At 42.1% G+C, this 17292-nt stretch overlaps 1 protein-coding gene across 1 annotated transcript; it reads right to left on the bottom strand.

Annotated features, from left to right (window-relative positions):
- Positions 1 to 7658: 7658 nt before the first annotated feature.
- LOC145406326 (brain-specific serine protease 4-like) lies at positions 7659 to 16970 on the bottom strand. The gene is made up of 9 exons (XM_080277487.1): positions 16874 to 16970; positions 15767 to 15837; positions 15281 to 15418; positions 14619 to 14831; positions 13226 to 13386; positions 12173 to 12333; positions 11242 to 11337; positions 9842 to 10014; positions 7659 to 7850 (listed from the first exon to the last, which is right to left on the bottom strand). The coding sequence occupies exons 1-9, from the start codon at positions 16968 to 16970 to the stop codon at positions 7659 to 7661; spliced, it is 1302 nt and encodes a 433-aa protein (XP_080133613.1).
- Positions 16971 to 17292: the final 322 nt, after the last annotated feature.

The following is a 17292-nucleotide window of genomic DNA, read 5'->3' as shown; positions in this document are numbered from 1 at the left end:
CCACTCCATCTCACTAACACATCCTCGGCCTTCCCCCTCCTCTCCCTCCACTTCTCTCACACACATTCGTCTACGCCCACTCTCAACATGAAATCTGGTGTTCGCCCAAAAAACTTACTAGAGTTGACGCTATCATGAGAGAGCCAACACCCCCACAGTAGCGACATCTTACATCTCTCATTCTTGTTGCTACCACATGAATATATTTAGATAAAGATAATGCCCTAGCAGTAAAGAGGCTAATGGAGGCTGTATATAACCCCTCCTTATCCACAAGCCTCCACCAAGCTAGTTACAAACATCTGAAGGTGGCAACAATGAAATTATAGTAAAGGGGTTATTGAAGATTATGGTCCTTAGTCTCGTCTGGTAAAGAGCCTCCCTAGCACCTCCTCCTTAGCGATTTATCTTCCAAACTACCCATTATTATCCTCTTTTTTAATATATTTTTAATTTCAGTATGAATTAAATAACATACAAAATTACAGTAACGAAGCAGAATCAGAAATAAACCAGTAAGGATGAGGGGTTAGTAAGCTTCCTAACCGCGAAAATCAGTCCCACATCTAACCACTCCAATCCGAAAAGTCTTACCTGAGAGAGAGAGAGAGAGAGAGAGAGAATATTTTACTGAAAGAGGCATTAAAGACTGTTAATTCTTTAACCTTTGCCATATTGGTGTGTAAAGTCACTTAAACTGCATTAAGTCATCGCTTTCCTTAATCATCATTGCTCTTTTTCACCAGCAGGTCTTCATGAATCCGACGCTAACAATCTCAAAAGAAAACCGAGGATGAACTGTACAAGCAAACTCATACACAATAATATTTCATAAACAAAAACAGTATCGCAATCCACATAGGTTGCATTCTTCAACTGTTCCATTTTCCCCGGCCTCACTGTTGATTTTTGTTACTCGTGCCATTTCAGAGTCTCACGCCGATAAGTTACCCTCGCTTTCCGATGACTTTTTTCAGCTGAACCAAATAGTGTGGCGTTGGTTTGCATTGTCCCGACCATGAAGGGCTTAGTGGTGGTTGCATAAACGCTATGAGGTTGTCACAACTCACTCGTAGCTATATAATATTTACTGACAGTAGCCGGAATTAATACAAGAACTGTCCCGAGTATGGGAAAGTTAATATGGCCGCAAACACAGCTTTATGCAGTTCTCACGCAGCCTCAATACTCACGCGTCTCGAGGGTGTCTGTCATTTAACTAGTAATACGAGCCATGCCAGACAGGTTACAGTGCAGTATGTGAACTGGGTCTGAGCGAAGAAGATGCAAAGCTAAATCTTACATAACGCTAGAGTCTCAAAAGTCACCAAGGGGGTGAACAGGGAAGTATATAAACAGTGCAGGCCAGGACCTCCTCACACGCCAACATGAAGGTGAGGAAGTAGCATCATCACTACCAATTATTATTTACATCATCCTCAGCCGTCACCAAGAGTGCATTTGATAATACTAATATTAAAAATAAAATCTACTCTCATACTCGAAGTAACCCTATTACTTGCAACAATGATTCTTGTGTCAAGCAGAAGTACAAGTAACCTATTTTGATAATACCAAAAATTTCCGGTCATATACAAATTTCATTTGAGTTAATCTAAGCAGATCCCCAAGTAACAAACTTTATGATTAATGTTACTTGGATTCATTAAAATACTCGATCCCACAAAGGTGTTCCTGGTAGTACTGGGTGTGTGTATGCTGGTGGGTGTCGCCTCGTGTAAGGAGGAGGAGGAGGACCCTGCCACCTCCCTCGAGGCTACGGTGGACCCCGACCCCTCCGACCTCCAACCAGAGGAGTCCCGCCAAATCCACATCAAAGTCCAGCCCCAGACACCGTTCGAGACACACACAGGGTCCCAGATCACCGAGGGTGAACTCTCCACTGCCTCTACCCACGAAGACGCCAGTTTCCATCTCGACTCTCGAGGCAGCGTCACCATCCTACAGGGGGCCACTCCTAACGACGACATCATCCACATTCACCAAGAACTTAGCAATAAATTCCAAGAAGCCATTGAGAAGTCTCACCTGGCTTACAGTGCCGGTGCTGAGCCAGATATGGTATGTGCTCTCTCATGTTTCATTAAGAGTTTAATACCAAAAGCCTTATCGAGAACTCTTTTTCGAACTTAAGTTGAAACCATGCTGCTCTCAAATTGCAGCTATCATATTTTTTGAGGAAGCTCTTCATAACAGGTCTAGTAAAATATTATCATGCACACCATATGCGTCAGTTCAAAAGTAGCTCCTCATTCATCAGTGCCTTCTCCTCCACAGTACTTCCACGCACCCTACCAGTGGGCCTATGAGGTGATGGCCCCGTCAACGGGTAACTACCATAGCCGAGTGGAGAACCGTCATCCCGACGGTGTGGTCCGAGGAAGATACTCCTTAACTGAGCCAGATGGTTCCCTCCGTGTCGTCACCTATATCGCTCACCCAGAAGACGGATTCCAGGCCACCGTCCATAACGAACCAATCCCAGACCATTCCATCCCCGTCCCCGTTACCACTTCCGAATTTATCCACACCCACACAGGCCTTCCATCCACCCGCATTTACACTGATAAGCACACTGACACTAACTTCATTCAACACCGCCAACCCACCACCACCTTCACTCGCCAGAGACTTCATTCGCAGCAAAACCAGCCACAAATACATCCCTCAAGCACCACCACACGCATCAACCAACAGTTGACACAACCTCGCCAGAACAACCAACCCCAACATCAATTCACCCCAGACACACCCCGCACCACCAACATGCGTCAACAACTAAACACCAACCAACAGCACCAGTTCTGGATGCAGCACCCACTCTATGCTCAACTCAACACTCAACCAATCCAACACTCCCCCACCACCACCCAGCATCGCCTTACTCCTTCCTCCCAGGTCGTCCCCTCGCACTTCCAACAGGCTCAGCATAAAGTCAGGCCGGTTCTTCATCGTCAGGTGACCAACGTGGCCTGATCCCGGCACCGCGCCTCAGGCAGCCACACACCAGCACCGACTCAGAGCACAGGACGCCATGACTAAGTCTCTCCAACGAATCGTTCTGGCCTAGCTAGCACAGTGGACTCAGGCAGACAGCATGTCTTGACCCGACTTGTTCATTGCTTGCTAGTTGTATTTGTTTTTGCAGTATAAAAATACAAATAAAAATATAACAGAGTACCTACTCTTCAGTTTTTCTGGCATCATATCATAGCAGTAATCTGTAATCAACAATGTTCACAGTTATTTCAAAATCATACGCCATTTTTTTCCTGATAATATACTGTACACTTGCGTATTGTAGAACCTATTATGATAGTTACATGTGGCGTGTAAACGTAAATGTCCGATTTACACAGTATGAAAAACTAAGCTTACTGAGACACATCATGAGGAAAAGTTATCTATCAGTATTTCTTTTATGTATCAAGACTGAGAGAATTTTAATCCAAGCGATATCGTCAGAACTGATCATTTCTGGTGACAACCATAGTACGTTGGACTCCTGTCTTTGTTTCTTTACTTATTGCAACTGGGATGATAACCCACGCTATACAAAAGAGCAATCTCTCATTGCTTAGGCTATGTCAGGCAAGTAGCAAGGAAGTTTGTTATTTGAGAGACATGTTATGTGCTGAAGCTGGGACTGGAACTAGCTCGGTGACTAGGGTAAGGAGTGTATGGAGGAAGTTCAGGAAGCTGTTGCCTCTCCTGACATTGAGAGGGCTCTCCCTCCACGCTAAGGGATATTTGTATGCGGCATATGTTTGTACTGTATGGCAGTGAGACCTGGGCAGTAAAGGAGGATATTCGCAGGCTCAAACGTACAGAAAAGACAATGATTAGATGGATATGTAGTACGTCCTTGAATGCAGGCCTGAAGGGTCTATGATTGTGACTGATGAGTAGCGGAGAACGATGGGACTTGAATGTATTGGTGTGATGAGGATGAGTATACTGAAATGGTTTTGGCATGTTGAGAAGATGGAAGATGATAACTGTGTGAGAGAGATGACAGGTGTGAACGTCGTGGGTAGGATTGCGAGTGGCAGCCAAAAACAAGACTTGGTATGATGTCACAGAGTGTGACCACAGAGATATGGGACTGAACAGGGAGGCAGCCACAGATCTAGCAACGTTGAGAGCCGCCATTAGGAGACCAGGGCCAATGCATGCAAGCATGTTGGAGCCTTTATCAACGATACCGTACTATACGATTTACTACTGTCGTAATTTAGTTGTCCATTCGGTTCATTCAAAATGAACAGAAATCATCAGTGTAGAGAAAGAAGGAAACAAACGAACAATGGTATGAATGGAATGAATGAAGGATCTATGATGAAATGACTGTCCTAAGCATTTCACCACGACAGCACCTAAAATCCCACAACGTCCATATAAGTAATAACGTTCACAACTTTTAGGAAGAGACCATTGCAAGGGAACACTCTCAAACAACTATAAGATTAAAATAAATCTGATAAACCATAATCCTGGGTATTTCTCTGGTAAGAGCAAGTTACGGATAAGGGTAATCTCGGGTAAGAGTAATTTTCGAGTAAGGGTAATTCTCGGGTAAAGGTACTTCTCGGATAAGGGTAAGTCACAGGTAAGGCTAAGTCTCGGGTCAAAGTAAGTTTCAGTTAAAGGAAAATCTCAATTAAGGGTGTCTTAATTAAGGGTGAGTCTCAAGGTTATGTGTTGAAAAAGGGCAAGTCTCATGGATGGGTAAGTCTAGGTTAAATATTAGTTCCTCTGAAGAACAGTAACTGACCGACAAGGTACTGAAAAACAACAGGGAAAATCTTCTAGTAAAACTATTATTACCTTTATATCCAAACATTATAAAAGAGGAAACTCAGTCACACACACTGGTACAACTCTAGGAACTTTACAATACTTTGATGCCTAACATTATTCTCATTGGAATATGGGGAATGGCTGGGAGAAGGAGGGAGGTGAGAAGACAGGAAGAAATCAGTAGGATAGAAGTTGTGGAAGCAATGAAGAAAGTTAAATCGGGGAAAGCCCCAGGAATTGATGGAGTGTGTGGTGAAATGCTGAAGCATGGGGGAGAGATAGTAGTAGAATGGATGTGGAAGATGTGCAGATTGGCCTGGGAGGAAGGTAGAGTCCCGGAGGATTGGAAGTCAGGTATAATTATTCCCTTGTACAAAGGAAAAGGGGAAAAAGAAGTGTGTGGTAATCATAGGGGCATTTGTCTTCTTAGTATAATAGGAAAAGTGTATGGTAGGATACTTATAGACAGAGTTAGAGAAAGAACAGAGAAATTAGTTGGAGAAGAACAGGGAGGCTTTAGGAAGGGAAGAGGTTGTGTAGATCAGATATTCATTCTTAGATCTTTAGTGGAAAAGTTTCTAGAGAAGGGAAAGAAGTTGTATGCGGCTTTCATGGATTTGGAGAAAGCATATGACAGGGTGGATAGACAAGGATTGTGGAAAGTGTTAAGAATATATGGAGTAGATGGGAAGTTGTTGAATGCTGTGAAGAGTATGTACGATGGTGCGAAGGCTGCAGTGCGTGTGGATGGTGAACTAAGTGAATTTTTCTCTTTGAAAGTTGGTTTGAAACAAGGATGTGTCATGTCTCCATGGTTGTTCAATCTGTACATGGATGGGGTAATAAAAGAGGTACAAGGTAGGGTAGTGGATGTTGGAGTGGCCCTGGTGAGAGAGGATAGTGTTTGGAAACTCCCTGTACTGTTGTTTGCAGATGATACTGTGTTGTTGAGTGAAGACGAAGGGGAGCTGCAAGGCTTGGTGGATGAGTTTGAGAGAGTGTGTAAGAAACGGAACCTAAAGGTGAATGTAGGGAAGAGTAAAGTGATGGTCTTTGAGAAAGGTGAAGTTAGTGAATGTACAGCAAGGTTAGATGGTGAGGAATTGGAAAATGTGAGTACGTTTAAGTATTTGGGTAGTGTGATGAGTAAGGATGGAGGTTTGGAGTGTGAAGTGCTTGAAAGGGTACAGCAGGGAAGAAAGGTTGCTGGTTCCTTGAAAGCAGTGATAAGAAACAGGGAAGTGAGCATGGAAGTGAAAAAGTTACTACATGACAGTATTGTGATACCAACTCTAACGTACGGAAGTGAAGCTTGGACATTGTTGGAAGGACACAAGTCAAGAGTGAGAGTAGTGGAAATGAGTTATTTAAGAGGAGCCTGTGGAGTCACGTGGAGAGACAGGCTGACGAATGAGGATATAAAGGAGCGTTGTGGTGTGGATGTGGATGTGATAGGAAGCGTTATGAGGAACACACTGAGGTGGTTTGGCCATGTGGAGAGGATGGAGGGCGAAAGAATGACGAAGAGAGTGTATGTGAGTGAGGTGGAGGGGGGAAGAGGGAGGGGGAGGCCAAGGATGAGATGGAGGGATGGGGTGGAGAGGTATATGAGAGAGGGGGGTGTGAGTTGGGAGCAGGGCAGTGAAATGGCGGGGGACAGGGCGACTTGGAGGCGATTTGTTTGTGGCCACCCCAAACGGGATTGAGGCGTCTGGCAATAGATAGATAGATAGTTAACAACAGTTCTTATTCACAATGCAAACACCGACATCACCTGAGGACTAGCTTTACCAGTGAAATTTGTTACATCTCCCACAGTGTTCTACCTTACACTACTACTACATCTAGCACCTTAACTAGCGAAAATCAGCAAAATGCAAAAGATATTAAGTTAAAAATGCAAATAAAATGCACGACGCTTAAATCGGGTTATTCCCTTGAACCATAAAAATACTCTGACCTAAATCACAGACATAACAATATGGCTAATTTATGAATAATACTCTGCCAAAATGTCCCACAAACCATCCATGACTCTAATATTGACAGTGTCCCAATTACCTAACTCTGACCCGTTAACACAATAACACAGTAGTTTAATACTCTTATAAAATGTTTACCTGTTGGGTGAGCTACTGTGGTAAAATTAATCAGATTTTTAAGTTGCTTTCATACTGTAAATAAATTCATAACACAGCATAAGCTCAACAAACCTTAAAATATTTGTAGTTTTTGTACAGTAAATTTATTACTTATGGCTATAACACAAAACTCACCCTCCTGAAATTTGGGAACACCTGAGATAGTAATGAGGTACTTGTTGAAAGGAATGGATTCACTCTCGATCTGCTTACTTCCGGTTTCATAACTAACCCTTTCAGTACAGTGCCGGATTATATTTTTATTTATGCTACCTCCCGGCAAGTTGATTTATATCATGATGAACTTGCTATATTAACCCTTCAAAAACACTACGTCTTTTCAGTTTTTCAAGGTCAATGCTAAATTATTTTTATTTAACTTAGAAGAAAGAACCAAACGTTATAAAAGTTAACAACGATTTCCATTAATCCCTTCAGTGCTGTAATATAATAAAAATCTTAGCACCACCCCTCGACAATTTCCTTCAAAGGTCACTCGTACTGAAAGGGTTCAGGACAGCATGAGGTACGCTCCCCGACGGCAGGTTAGACTTATACCTGTCGACTACATGAGGTCCAGTAACCCTATGAACTGCATCAGGGTAATTAAAGATCACTATTTTTGCCAACTCCAACACTTCCCCTAGAAAACGACCTGATAAAACAAGTGAACCCGACTCCCGTCCCAGCGTCGCCTTAGCCTTGTCGTCTGCGTGGAAGTAAGTTGTCCCTGAACTTCCTGAGGACCAGCTCGACCCAAAAGCGGTGGGGCTGAACGTGCGTGTAGGCGATGGGATTTGTCTTGGCGGCGTTGGCTACCCCTCCCACCCCCAGCACTCTCACCCGACCCGTCAGATCGTCCACGCGCAGCAGCACAGACTTACCGACCTGCATATACACAACACGTGGACACATCATACTCATACAGTACACATGCTTATTACATGAAACGTATACATCTGGTGTGAACATGTGAGTGAAAACGTGTGTGTATGTATATACTGTACTGTCTGTGCGTGTCTGCGTGTGTGCGCGCATGCGTGTATACGAGTTACTGACATTATAATGGCCAAGCCTGGAGATCCAGGCAGAAGCCATTAATAAACATTAATCATCATCATCATCAACATCACCACAATAATATACTTAGCTGTTACCACAGTACTTTTTTTTTTTTTGTACCTTTAAGAATGTTCACTCGGCGATTTATTTTGTCTAACCCATTAATATCCTTCTTTACGATGTTGTAAACTATTAATTTTTTGATGTATAAATAATCCACAGAAGAATATCAAGGCGCTACACGTAAAAGAAATCACAAAGAAAATGCTCAGAAATTCCCTCTGCCAATGGAAATACGGCTGCAACTCAAACAGAAAGATGGCTTAGATTATTGCCTATTGACTGTCTTGCTCTAGAACACGATATTCAGTTGTCTAATTTACATCCATATCCTTAACTGTAATACTTTTATCTGACCTTGCAATATTTTGATTACAGCCTTCAGTACCTCGAAAACAGCCTTCATTACCTCGATTACAACCTTCAGTACCTTGATTACAACCTGCAATACCTCGGTCAGAGTCCTCAATACCGCCGTCAGAGCCCTCAATACCTCGATTACAGCCTTCAACACCTTGATTACTGCATTTAATGCCTTGATTAGAGCCATTAATTCCTTGATTAGAGCCTTTAATGCCTTGATTAAAGGCCTTCAGTGCCTTTAATGTCTTGATTAGAGCCTTCAGTCAATTAAAGCCTTCAATGCCTCGATCAGAGCCTTCAGCAACTTGATTAGAACATACAATACCTCAATTAGAGCCTTCAGTACCTCGATTAGAGCCTACGGTACATCTATTACAGCCTACAATACCTCGATAAACCTCCTCTTGTGCATAATAGTCTTACTACCAACAGATGATGCTTTATTCTTGGAGAGGATTATCCCCCTTCAGAACGATGATTGTTCCCTTTATCACATTCCTGCTAACGCCAGACAAGTTACTCAGCTTACGAAAACCTATTCTTTTTTTCTATTTATTTATTTTTTTTTACACAGCAGGAGCACACACTACAAAAACTTCACAGATCAATTTATGAAGCAAACGTCATGACATATTCCTCGCTCTTACATCTTAAGGCATTTTAAGAAGCTGAATTCTTCACCTAGATTTTATGAAGGAGATTTCGAATATTACTGATCACCTGACCGGATCACAAGCATTCATTATGAAAAGAATGTGTAGATTTTGCTTTATACGTTGATTATCGGTATGCTATTCATTTCTTCGGCAAATGTTTAGCTCTGCAGGTAACTTATACTGTATTTATCTTTAACTTGGGCTAAAACTGCCCTGTGTCCATCTTGAATGCTCTGTAACAACAACCGATGAACACAGAACAAGCTAGTCACAAAGAAGTGCTATGGAATGGATGTTCAGCCATAGCATTGCTTTTTTCTGCTACTAGGTAACGTGAAATACTGTAAAATGTAAAAAGGACAAAATCTGGGCTATGCTAGATTAAACACAGTATAGTAAAGCTGAACATAAGCTGGTAACATTTCTAAATGCAAGAGTGACTTTTTTTTTTTTTTTTTTTTTTTTTTTTTCTGAATAAGGATGGGGTGGGATGACACTTTCAAAAATTCACTTCCCAGTAATCTTAAGATTAAATACTTACATTGATGTGGTTCATGGCAAAATGGAGTTTAGAGTGACAATTAAAATTTTAACAGCCATTAATTCTAAATTTAAATTTCAAAGCTCCAGTCACTTCATACGTGGTTCTTGAAATACTGTAGATGGAGTTTAACGTAAAAAAAAAAAAAAAAAAAAAAGGACTACCCAACAAGATTAAATAAATCTAAAATCACTTACAAATTCGAAGCGTTGGTCAACACAAATGTGGTTCTTGGTGAGGATGGAGTCTAGCGTGGTCTTCTCGTCCGGGTTCTCTCCACGGAACACTCTGATGGCGGAGTAGCATACTGCGGCCCCTAGCGTAGGAGAATCGGGCCATCGGAACAATCCTGCCTGCCGACCCTGGGACGCTGTGGAGAGTACCCATATCTTTAGAGATGGTAGGCAGAGAAAAACAGCGAGGAAGGCGTGGTCAAAGAATATGGGGAAGGCACTGGAACAAGGCAAGGAACAGTATGATAACAGTTTCGTTAAAACTGGTTACTGAGGAGTTATTGAAAAAAATAAAGTAAAATAATTAATAAAAACATCCCCGGTAACACCACCAACTCAATGACACAAACTATCAAATCTATATTCAGAGTCGAACACATACACACAAATCTATATTCAGAGTCGAACACACACACACACACACACACACACACATATTTTATATATATATATATATATATATATATATATATATATATATATATATATATATATATATATATATATATATATATATATATATATATATATATATATATATATATATATATATATATATATATATATATATATATATATATATTGTATATTGTTCTTACTATATATATAATATAATCATCAGCCACTTCAAGTCCACTGCTGAACAAAGGCCTCCCCCAACTACTTCCACGAATTCCTTGACTGAGCCAATCTCTGCCACGTTTTCCCTGCAAATTTCTCTATCTCATCTCTCCACCTCCTGACTGGCCTTTTTCTGCAACGCTTATAATCTCCTGGAGTCCAATCAGTCAGCCTCTTGCTCCATCGGTTATCCCTTACTCCTGCTACATGACCTGCCCACCTCCATTTCTGTTCTTTTATAACTTCCATAATGCCTTCGACTTTAGTCTGCGCTCTCACCCACGTTAATCTTTTCCTGCCTCTTATAGATATTCCCAAAACTGACCTTTCCATCGCCCTTTAATAACGGATTAATTGATTTTTCATCGATTTTTATATACCATATATATATATATATATATATATATATATATATATATATATATATATATATATATATATATATATATATATATATTATATTTACATATATGTATGTACTGGATACTGCATCACCAGACTAGCAACCGAGGGATGGAGTGAGGAAGTGGTTAAGAGAGCAAAATAAAAAGGCAAGAATGGTGCAATATAGAGGAAAAAGTGGGCAGAGAGAGCATGGAGAAAGATGTAGACATAAAACAATATATGAAAATAGAGTTATGATAATAACCGAGGGTTATTATCATAAGATGGCTACCATGATGATCGAAGTTTAGGTTAGGTTAAGTAAATCTAAACAACGAAATACCAAAGAGGATGCTCACTATCTACGATGCTAAAGCCGACAATGGTTGCCTGTTCCCTCTCGTTGGGGTCTGGGGTCTCGAACTGGCCCGGGAGACACACTGGCTGCACGTCATCTGCAGCACGGTACACGATATTTAATACAGGTTTTCCCAATCACAAACAGCCACTCCAGCAAAAACACTCAAGCACCTTACCTTTTCAATCCTATGCAACTCACTCGAAAACACAGCCACTCCAACAAAAAGACACTTCCACTTTACCTTTCCAATTTTATACCACTCACATTCAAAATTACTCCACTTTCATGCATACCTTAAACTCTGTAGCCCTATATACTGTACTGTAATGGCTCTCTTCAAACGACCTACCCCACTCCCCTCTCTTCCATACTCTTGCATATGTCTACATCACCACCGCCCTCCACACAAACTCTCGAACCGTATCTCTCCACCCTTATTTAACACATCTCGTCTAAATTCTGTGGCCCCACCAATGAACTGAATGTGTTGTGTCAGCTCAAGGATGCCGAGATTGGTTAAAAAAAAAAAATGATACTGAAACTAAGTACACAAACACTTCCTTAAACAAAGTCTGGATGACAGGAAACTCCGGATGAATATGAAAAGCTGCATAAATAAACACTTCCAGAAAGACGAATTTTTACCTTAACATGAACCTAAAAATAAAAAAGAATCATAAGAAAAATATGTAGATTAAAGATGTTAGCAAATTTCTAGATAAACGCTGAAACTAAAGAAACATTTTCGTATATAAAAATGGCATTTACATGACACTAAATAAACAAACGCTTCCATAGGCAAATTCTAGATAAATATGAAACAAACACTTCCATATAAACAAGCTCTCAGAAAAACATGAAACTAAATAAACAAACATATTCATACACGCAGGCCCTAGATAAACACGATACACTTTAAGCGTCCCTACCATTGAACTGTATGGGTAGTGCCAGTTCGAGGATGCCGATGTTGTTGCCGGAGAGCAGGTCTTCCTCGCCCTTTACCTCCGGGTGCCAGCGACGCCCCGCCACGAAGTTGACCACGGCGTCGGGGTGCGGAGCGTCGGTCACGTTCATCAACACCACGTTACTGCGGATGGGGGAAGAGTTTATTAATGATGAAGGACAGGAGGGAGAAAATAAGTTAATAAGGAGGGTTAAAGGAAGGGTTTGTTACTGAGGAGGGGCTCGCAGGGGGTTTACAGAGGCGGAACCATTCAGTAGCACCCCGTTACTGATGGGAAGGGAGAGGCTTATTACTGAGGAGCAACGTCGTGGTAGGTTGGACTTGCTAAGATGGGGCATGAAGAAGAGGAAGGAGGCTACTGAGAGGTGTGGTGTGTCTGTCACATCCAGCAGCACCACGTAACTGCGAGGGTGTGAGGGGTTGTTATTGAGGATGGGATGGCGGGGGGGGGAAGGGAGGTTACTGAGGCGAGACATGAAGATGTCATTCTGGAGAGGCGTGAGGAACGAGTTTGTTACTCAAGGAGTTGGTGAGAGAAGGGAAGGTTGGTTGATATGCTGGGAGACAAGGGAGTAAGAGGGAATTTTCAAAACCCATCAAATCAAAGGGAAATGAATCTGACGCAATGATTCCTCTTAAGGAAACCTGGCTAGCGTTCGGCGTGATACATAATTTTTCAGTGGACTAGAACTTCAAGTAAGCGTCAGTACCAGCTAGCTCCGCTTCAGCAATTGTTGTTGCTATTTGGGATAAAAAAAAATTCGGATGAGTAATGTCAGTTTCAGCATAGAGTGACTATTTACTAGTGGCGGAGTTTCCTACCTAGAGTCACGACTGCTTGGCTAATTACCAAGCCGGTAAGCATATATCAGTACTACTGTAGTAATTCCAAAGATTAAAGGTAGCCAAGAAGTGGAGAGCTTGAATAGCTTCATACATTAGCAAAAATTACTGGAAAGGAATTGCTATATAGCTTAAACTACCAGTTACACAGTTAATAAATCATGAAGCTAACATGTTTGGGGAGAATGCACAGTCGGCATCAGTGAGGATGTGGTAGTTGGTGATGACGACCCCAGTGCAGCGGTAATGGAACCTGCCGTCCTCGTGTGAGCCCAGCGCCGCCACCCACGGGTACTTTCCTCGCCCCAGGGGGTCCTCAGGCATCCGGGGGTGCTGTACAGGGGAGAGAAGGGAGGCTCAGTGGTAGTCACTCTACTAACACTTGTTACTGTGTAGCAAATATTTTGGTGTGTGTGTGTGTGTGTGTGTGTGTGTGTGTGTGTGTGTGTGTGTGTGTGTGTGTGTGTGTGTGTGTGTGTGTGTGTGTGTGTGTGTGTGTGTGTGTGTGTGTGTGTGTGTGTGTGTGTGTGTGTGTGTGTGTGTGTGTGTGTGTGTGTGTGTGTGTGTGTGTGTGTGTGTGTGTGTGTGTGTGTGTGTGTGTGTGTGTGTGTGTGTGTGTGTGTGTGTGTGTGTGTGTGTGTGTGTGTGTGTGTGTGTGTATTTGGAGGATTTTTCTTCTGTGCTCAATTCTTTACCTAGATATTATGCTCAAGACCGATTATTACTGATCAGCTGACCGGCTCACAAGAATTCATTATTAAGAAAAAAGAATACTTTAGATCATGCTTTAAACGTCTATTATAGGTATGTTATTAATTTTTTCGGCAAATGTTCAGCTGTGCAGATAAATTATACTGTTTTTATTTCTAACATGGCTTAGAACTGCCCTGTGTCTTTCTTTAATGCTCAGCAGCAACAAGAGATTAACAACAGAATATGTTAATCATGAAGAAGTGCAATGGAATGGATGCAGAGCTATGGTATTGTTTTTTCTCCTACTTGATTACGTGAAATACTGTAAAATGCAGAAGGACGAAAATCTGTGCTAAGTTATAGTAAAAACAGCATAATAATGCTGACCAAAAGCTTGTAACATTTCTAAATGCAGGAGTAACCATACTAACTTTTTTTGTGTGAATAAGGATGGGGTGACGCTTTCAAAATCTGACTACCCAGTAACCTTAAAATTATGTTTTACTCGGCATATTTTCATTGACGTGTGTTTACCAGTCTTCTTCCGTTTACTTCGAGTTTGAGATTTGTATTTCAGCGTATGAATATAGCCTGCAGGTAGTTATTAAACCTTATGAGTAATCTTACGCTCAACTGAGAAAGATTACCAACTAGGAGAATGCCTAACAAGTATAGAAACAGAAGGATATCAGTACTGCTGATGGCCAAGAACTGCCTCACTCTTTCCTAATTTACCTCCGTCCAACTCAACCCAACCAAACTCAGCCCAACCCATTCAACCCAATCCAACCCATTCAACCCAACCCAATCCAATCAAACCAAACCAAACTACACTAAACCAAGTCAAGCCCTACCCAAAAACCCAACCCAACCTTGCCGCAGTCCAGAGGCAGGAGGACATCGATGCCGCTGATGGACAAGAACTCCTTGACTTTCTCTTGCAGGTCCTCAGCGGTCTCCTCCTCGCCGTCATCTATAACTGTGTTCTGGAAGGCCACCATCATTGGGTCCTCATCCATCTTCTTCTGGGTCTTCTTGTTGCTCATCATCTCCATCACCATCACCTTCTTCATGTCCTCCACGGCCTGGAAATGTCAGGTAGCATAGTTTTTCTACCCTCAAGGTACTTGAATTTTTTAAAGATGCAAAATAACGAAAATCTCGGCAAGTTACGGCGGACGAACGATAGCGATGTCAAGGCGTTGTTATGATCAGATTGCCTTAGCCTGAGACATTAATCAGACAGGTCATCCCAGCGACATTAATCAATTATGTCAGTCCAGCGAGTGTGATAGTGTAATGTTTTTGTGCATTTCTATCGGAACTCACGTTAATGATGACTGATTTATACCGAACTTGAACAGTCCTATCGAAGAAGAAGGCTGAGGTAAGAAGACGATAAAGCACTGTAATAGTAAGTGATAGTAATAATGATGTCCGTCCGTGTGGAATACACACATTTTTGAAGATGACGACGGTAGTGATGTGAATACTATGTGAAATTATCCCATCTAATACCCGTACATGTACTCACGGTCTTGGCGAGGAGACGCTTTGACGGTGCGGGGTCATTCTGTAGGGGTGAACGACGTGGCCTGCACATCCTCACCACCTTGTCCTCACTACACATACCCACCAGCATCTTCATCCTCAGATCCCCACTCAAACCCATCTGTCAATTATCAGAGACATGGCGTCAAGAAAAGAGACTAAATGAAAATTGAGGGAATAAACCAATATTATGAATTATTAGGGATGGGGTGAGGAATACAAATGAACACTAAATGAGACAACATGAAAATTCTGTCAGCAAATCAAGATTAAAAAAAGGTTCTGAACACAGTTCAAAGAAAAGTAATACGCATTCATTAAGAATGGTGAATACAGGTCAGTGTCACTAAAGTGGCACTTTAGAATTATAAGTCAGATATTTAGAGAGAGAGAGAGAGAGAGAGAGAGAGAGAGAGAATATCTGCGCATGGAACATAATTTAAAAGAATAAACCTGTGTAAAAACTTACCGACGAGACAGACCCAGGGAAGGGCATTGGGTAGTGTCCTAGGGCATCCTTATACATGAACGGCTCGCCATCTGAAGAGTAGACCAAGTAATATTAAACACTGTATAGAAAATAATACAAATATGGACGTATAGGCAATTACTGCAATGTATATCACGAAACATGGATACCCAGTATTAGTACACGTGAAAGAAAGTCCTCGCTCCAGTTCCGTCCCCTCACAGCGAGTGCCCAGCTTGCACTAGGCTACTAGGCTGGGAAAGCTCTATGTAAGCTAAGAAAGCGCTAGGCAGTGGCGTAGCCAGGTCTTCACAACAGGGAGGTGGGGGACAAGGTAGTCCAGCTGATACATAATGTCCACATCGTTGATCAATGTCAAACGAGGTGGGAGCAGGGAGGGGAAGGCAAGGGTCTAACTTGAGACCCCTAGCCTCCCCCCTCCCATAGCTGTCACTGCCGCTAGGAGCGAATGGTGAGAACAGAAGACAAAAATGGTAGATGGTAAAGATATTTTGCCTAGGGCAGGGATGACTAAATCATATCAGGAAGTGAAGGGGACAGGGAGGTGAGGACGGGCGGGGGGGGGGGAGGAAATAGAAGGGAAATAAGGGTGGAGGCAAGTGGAAAGAGAAAGCAGCACAAATTCCAGTAGAGGAAGGTTGTCGAAAGAGTATATTTGTATAAAAGGGCATGTGTGTGGGGGGGAGGGTATATCAATGCCGAAAGTGGACGATTATGTTCCAAAGCATACTGTATGTCTGTCCAACAACCTAGAGCTGTGTTTGTACGATTTTCTGTATTTTCATTATGTTCTGATATATCACAGGAAAATGTCTAGATATGTCATAATGTCCAAGGGAAAAAAGTTATGTCTCACGGTATTAAATAATGTTTAGTTATATTCTGTGGTGAAAGGTAATGTTTTATGGTACAAGGCAAAAATCCCCTAGGTGAGATTGAGTCTGATAGTTTAAGGTAACGTCCGGTGTAAGACAGTGGCCTAAAAAAGTACGACTTATGTTCCTCGAAGTCATAACCCAATAGGTATGCAACTTTGAAAGAAAATGGGAGTCAGGGTAATGTATGAAAAATATGCATCCTATTTACTTTTCTTTATCTCGCCGGCAGTGGTGACGGGCAGGAGGCACAGCAAGGCCAGGACAACACACAGCACGCCCACACCCACACCCAAGCTCACGCCCATCCTTCTTGTCTCACTTCTCTTGGGCCAAGCGGTCATTTTCAGTGAACAATCTCACACTGTAGAGAAGAAATTACTCAGTATATTTAACCAGTACAATGCACATCAATCAATAAATTAATAGGTGTGTGTGTGTGTGTGTGTGTGTGTGTGTGTGTGTGTGTGTGTGTGTGTGTGTGTGTGTGTGCGCGCGCGCGTGTATTTGTGTGTGGGTGTGGGTGTGTTTTACGTTAACATCCAATTCCATAATACCCCCTGCGGAATGTAGGAGCTCGAGGAAAAGCTCGTTATTGCGTTCCTGCTTATGTACCCAGTTCGTTAACCC

The sequence above is a fragment of the Coenobita brevimanus genome, chromosome 70 (genome assembly GCF_032717465.1).
Source record: "Coenobita brevimanus isolate Jiangsu-jjx chromosome 70, ASM3271746v2, whole genome shotgun sequence".
NCBI classification, from domain to species: domain Eukaryota; kingdom Metazoa; phylum Arthropoda; class Malacostraca; order Decapoda; family Coenobitidae; genus Coenobita; species Coenobita brevimanus.
The sequence above is the reverse complement of the archived record's forward strand: the minus strand, read 5'-3'. Positions and strand labels throughout refer to the sequence as shown.

What these genes read in the sequence shown, in the direction of transcription:
- LOC145406326 (XM_080277487.1), bottom strand. Translation starts at nt 16,970, where the DNA reads ATGGGCGTGAGCTTGGGTGTGGGTGTGGGCGTGCTGTGTGTTGTCCTG. An exon ending in TGCCGGCGAGATAAAGAAAA is followed by an intron (nt 15,838 to 16,873) that starts GTAAATAGGATG and finishes TCTACTCTTCAG; the next exon opens with ATGGCGAGCCGTTCATGTAT. An exon ending in ACTACCCATACAGTTCAATG is followed by an intron (nt 11,338 to 12,172) that starts GTAGGGACGCTT and finishes ACCGTGCTGCAG; the next exon opens with ATGACGTGCAGCCAGTGTGT.